Source organism: Rhincodon typus, chromosome 41 (genome assembly GCF_021869965.1).
Source record: "Rhincodon typus isolate 14 chromosome 41, sRhiTyp1.1, whole genome shotgun sequence".
Lineage (NCBI taxonomy): Eukaryota > Metazoa > Chordata > Chondrichthyes > Orectolobiformes > Rhincodontidae > Rhincodon > Rhincodon typus.
Window position 1 is genome coordinate 3,346,317 of NC_063372.1, and position 5,625 is coordinate 3,351,941.

At 43.4% G+C, this 5,625-nt stretch overlaps 1 protein-coding gene across 1 annotated transcript in view; it reads left to right on the top strand.

Moving 5' to 3' along the window:
- Positions 1-266: 266 nt before the first annotated feature.
- The window catches only part of LOC109925232 (collagen alpha-1(II) chain-like), a 77,645-nt gene continuing 72,286 nt past the window's right edge, over positions 267-5,625 (top strand). Inside the window, exons 1-3 of the mRNA XM_048618838.1 lie at positions 267-379; positions 3,773-3,985; positions 5,504-5,520. Coding sequence (XP_048474795.1) covers positions 286-379; positions 3,773-3,985; positions 5,504-5,520 — 324 coding nt within the window. The 5' untranslated portion in view covers positions 267-285. The remainder of the gene's footprint in view (positions 380-3,772; positions 3,986-5,503; positions 5,521-5,625) is intronic.

The window sequence follows — 5,625 nt, forward strand, 5'->3', positions numbered from 1 at the left end:
AGGGTGAGAGGAGGGGGCGGGATCCCAGCCTGGCTGGGGGGCCAAAGGGGTGGGGATCTCTAGGCGGTGGGGATATACGCAGTCCTTGTAGGGAGAGCGGATTTAAAACCTGCTGTCCCAGGGCCAGAAGAGAGAGCGCTGCTGGATACCCGACTTCAAACCCCCCCTCACCACCCACCCAACCCACCCCCAGCTACCCGGTGCAAAGCTTGACTTTATGACGGCGCTGTAACGGCGGGACTCCTTCTCCACTTCTAACACATTCTGCATGTCTAATATTTAGACATGTTCAGGTTTCTGGATTCGCGGACATTATTACTGCTTGCTGCAGTGCAAGCTCTCCTCATCACTGTTGTCAGATGTCAAGACAGAGATATCCGTAAGTCTGATCTTTCTGTTGTCATTCCTTCAATCTCCCCTCCCCTCCACAGAACCAAAACAATGAGAAACAGACAGCCCGCCGGGGCTTGGGGGTGAAAGCTTAGCCAAGTAACATTGGTTGCAAATTGAGCCTGGAGGAGAGTGGGGCTGGGAGGGGAGGTGTGCGGGAGGAGAGATTTGCACTGTCTCTGAAATCATCCTCCGATCAATTCTCCATTCTCAGGGTTTGTGGGACTGTTGAGTGGGAGTGAAAGTGGTGTGTGAGTGGGTCTGTGTTCGTTTGAATTCTTCTGAAAAGTTTAGAAATTCAATTTGTGTCACTCACTCTCTCCTTACCCTCCTTCCTCTGATGGGATGCTGGGGCTTAGGGGAGAGAGGAGGGGTGGTGGGGGGGGGGGCAGACATGTGTAAGTTAGTAAATGAGCTACAAAAGCAAAGTTGCTGGAAAAGCTCAGCAGGTCTGGCAGCATCTGTGAAGAAAAAAAAATCAGAGTTAACGTTTCGGGTCCAGTGACCCTTCCTCAGAGCTGAGTAAATGAGCTACTCCCGAGCTAGTCAGGATTCCACCCGCCCGCATTCCTCCAAAATTCATCTCGGGCTATTGGAAATGTTGGGTTGTCCCACAAATTGGTATTCTTGCGAAGCGTCCTGATGAGCTAGGAAGACCAAACGCGTTGGCAAAATGTATCTTTTTCAAACAAAACCACTTGGAGCGAACTTGTTCAATTTCACTCCTGGACAGTGCCGCTGTAAGCTGAGCAGAAAGATACAGCCATTTGGATCTTTGCAATATACCAGAGGGAACTGGGAAAGTATTTCATATTGCTTTGGGTGGGGTGGCGAGGAATGTCTTGGGAGTCAAGCAATTGCTCCCCGGTGTGGAGGGTTGTCACCTATCCTGGTAAGAGAGAGAAAAGCGAGAGGGGGTGGGGGTTAGAGGTTGGAGAGAGATCCCAAGCTTTACCACTGGGGTGGCGAGTGAGGAGAGAGAGAGAGACTTTGCAAAGGGAGATTGATGGGTGGCTGGAGTGGAGGGGATGGGGGAGGGGATGGTGTTTAGGCACCTCTTCCAGAGAGGCCCAGATGAGGGATCAGACTCTCTGCTGGCTCGCATCCCTGCTACCACGGTGCACAGGGACCCGAGACAATCCGAGTCCGCCACTGGACGGTGTAAATATTACGCTGGTGGAGCGTGGTTGAATTTTATTGTAAAATTCTGCAATATTTAAGTCGAAATGCTGTGGTCTTATTGTACAAATGTTATAAATAAGTTATATTTTTGAGGGGGAAACTCAACCCGAGACAGAAAGAATATTCAGCGGAGTGGGTCACAAATCCTTCTAGGAGTCTCAACCACAATAAATCGTGCTTAGGAATTGCAGTTCCACCGATGGGTTTCTGTTCTTTTTGCCCCATAATTGTCCCTGTTAGTCTGATTGGGGTATTTTTCTCAGTACTTAGACTAATCCACCCTTTGTTATTCATCTTGAAATGCGCTCTGAAACAGTCACAGCCGAGAGCCCGCTAACAAGAAAGGACAAGTTTCTGTGTCACTCGATATTGTCTAGTCTCTCTCTCTCTCTTTCTTTGGTATTCAAGGGGAGCCTATCACTCTCTCTTCGACCATTTTACAACCAGTCCACACTCACGAGGCTCCAGACACCAATATTCCAACCTCCCCCAACCCCTTAAACTCAGGAAGTTTGAAAGCCCTCTCTCACCAGCACTGAGCCGAACTTGGAAGCACAAGTTAAACTAAATTCAAAGAGAAGTGTGTTGGGGGGGGGGGGGGGAGGGGGGGGTTGGGAGGGGAACTTGTTTGTAACTTTGAGCCTCAGTACTTAGCTAAGGAATTCAGGTGGGTTTGAAAATATATTAAAGTGGCGTGCCACATTATGAAATCTGTTTGTGTTGGAAGTGCGGTTAGAAAGCACCAGCTCCTGATCAAACCTTTCTCTGCTGAGTCCCACAGAGGAGTACTACAGTGAGTAAACTGCGAGAGAAAAACTTCAAAGCAGTCTGAAATAGCCCCCATCCTCTTCAAACAGTTAAAAACTGGAACCCGGAGATTCTGACGGTGTGAGCTGGTCTTTTACACCAAGTCAGCATGGATATTCAGGACAAATAAATCTCGCATTGGGTTTCCAGACACAGTTAAAAAGTACTTCCAGTTACAGATAGATAGTTGGAAAATGATATATAAATGTCAACAGTTGGAAATAGAGGTTCATTGAACGCGTCTTCAGAACGCCAGGTTAACTGTGAGTCCTTTATGTCTGGAATGTAGAAATGTACACTGGAATGCACGCAGGAGCTGGATGTAAGCAGGTTCTGAATGATGCTTTTGTGTCCTTGCTGTTTGCCCGGAGAGACTGTGTGTGTATGTGGATTGATTGCAATCCCCTTACTATTTACTTAACCTGGTTCCGACAGTGGGCTGTGAATCAGCGGCTGTGTGTCAATTGAGAATGAGATCTATTCATTCAATCTGAGGGTCTACCGGGCTCACACAGGGCAGAGAACCTGATCCCAAATCAGCAACTGGGTTCAATCCAGCCTCTTTCATAGTTGTCATTGCAATTCATTACCTGGTACTTGCATGTCTTAAATATTGAAAGATACTGTGTTGAGAAGGGTTCTCATCGTAAAACATTTTGCATTGTCAATCTATATTTAATATTCTTTAACAAACTATTCCCCAGTTTTGATCATAACACCGTCTATTAGATTTATAAGTTCCTACTCAGTAGTCAGGCTTAGTAAATGTAATCCAGTAGTTTTAGCAATGGAATTGGTAAAGTCTGATTTTTTATTGTCGCTATTTTATGGGGATTTATTTGTATACAGAATTTCAATGTGATTGGAGTAATACAGTGGAGCCATCTGGTGGCAATTGTGTGCGTGTACTCCTATTTTTTTACACATTTTTGATTTAAAGTAACAAAAATAGCTAATCCAGGGCAATTGAAGTCACTAATAGGCTCATGGATTTTAAAATCAGATGGTCAAGCCATTGATAATCGATTGAATTTGTTTTCATTTAGAATTTGTGAATTTAACATATGAAAATCTGAATATTATGCATCATTAAGATAATGGATTGCTGACTATTTGTGTTTAAGTACGTGTGTATGTTTTATATAATGCGTATAAAAAACAATATTTAATCATATTTATACATTCCTGTGGTACACCATATTTTGTTTTATTGCAATGTGACTAGCCTGAAGTGTTGAAGAAGAATATTTGATTTTTACATTAAAATCCTTCAACCCAATAGAAATGGAGAGAAACTCGTGAAAGTTCTGTCATGTGTATCAGTCTGTTATTCATGACTAAAAAGATTTCTCGCCCTCTCTTTCTCTCCTCTCCGCTCGCCCTTCGCTTACAGAGGACCTGAAAGTGAACTGTTTGCAAGACGGGCAGATGTACAGTGACAAAGATGTGTGGAAACCCGAGCCTTGTAGAATCTGTGTCTGTGATTCTGGGATTATCCTTTGTGACGAGATAATCTGCGAAGATCTTAAAGATTGCCCTAATCCTGAGATTCCTTCTGGAGAATGCTGCCCTGTCTGTCAGAAAGACCGACCTGCTCCCAGCGATCGTAATTTATTTATTTTTTTCCCTATATAAATAAATTACTATATAAAGTCCCCATTCATGGGCACAGCCACAAAGGTCTCTCCTGGGACGGTTTGCCCATCAATGGCTGCTGTGTTTTCAAAGCAAAAGGTGAAATCTGTATTTTCCTTGCACTTTCTCTTTTGCTGTCATTTTATTCATTGCTGCAGTCAATTCAAAGATGTCCAGATCAGCTTTCGCAAGCTTGCCCCTCTCACTTTAATCAAATCAGAAATCGACATGCTTGCAGCTCATTAGGAATTTTCCTCCTCTATGCATCTCGTGCCGATTATAGCAGATCAGCAAGAGGGTTGCAGGTTACAGCTGAGCTTCACCACTTTGCAATCCCTGCTTTCATGTCCGAGAGCTGATTGAAACAAGTTTCAAGTGGTCACTCCGTTGGGTCAAGTTATAAAGATAAAGAGAACTCTCTCTTTGTTCCACAACTTTTGATCCATCCATTTGAAGCTTCCACCTCCAAAAATGCAAGTTATTTCGTAGCTGACTTCATCAGATGCACTGTGCATCCCCCCTTGCTGATCTTGTTTCATTTGAAAGGCGAGTTCGATGTAGTCTGGTGACTCAGAACATTGAAACAAAAATCTCCTGATATTTCCAATTCTCTTGGGAACAGATTGGACAGGAAACACAGCAACATTTGTACATCAATGTTACTTGCAAATGATTCGCCAAATTCCCCACAGCCAAATATTTCCACGGTATTCTGCTAATTGGATGTCGAGATAAAAATTAGGTCTTTTTTGCCCCTCTTGTTCCAATGTGTGCAAATCGATAAGTTTTGCAGCATTCAGTTCTGCCGCTGCTACTTGGAATTTCACACCCCTGGACAAAGTAAGATGAGAGGGAACTGAAAATCTTTGAATCTTTCTTATTGCTGGTGCCAGTGAATAAAAGAAGTAAAAGAGGAATGTGGGATTTTCTGAAATCAGATTATGCCTTTTTAAAAGAAGTATTTGCTGCAAATGTTTAATGTTTTATATTCAATTCTGCTTATCATCCAGCCAAACCTTAATACCGACTGAGCTATTTTATTTACTTTGCCAAAACATATGCTGATTTAAGAAGCTTTTTTTTTTCAAAAGAAAGAAAGACACTCTGCTGGAGGAATAATCATTCCCTAGTAATTTGCTTTTTAACAGGTTATGGTGCTAGCAGGCTTTTGTTTTCATTTCAACATGTGCTTGCTGGTTTTATTGTACTAAATCGTGAGCACTTGACAGATGATTCCCTGCTGATTCCAGAGTTATTTGGATCCGCATTGCAGCTACAGTTCAGTACCAGTGCAGGCACATGCCAGGCTGTCTGTGCTTGGCATTGCCCCAGGCTGGTGCTGGAAACAAAGGCTGCGATTTTAATTGAGTACCCCCACCCCAATAGGGTAGCCCCATTAGTCTGTGAAAGATGTATCTTGAAATGGCAATATAGCTCTTATGAAAATCACTATGTAAACTTTATTTCTTTTTCTTCCCCTCACGTACAGGGCAGAGAGGTCCGAAGGTAAGATCTCATTTTCAATGACTTGTGTGTTTACATTAATTGAAATGTAAAGTACATTCATAGAATCGCTACAGTATGGAAGCAAGCCATTTGACCCATTCAGTC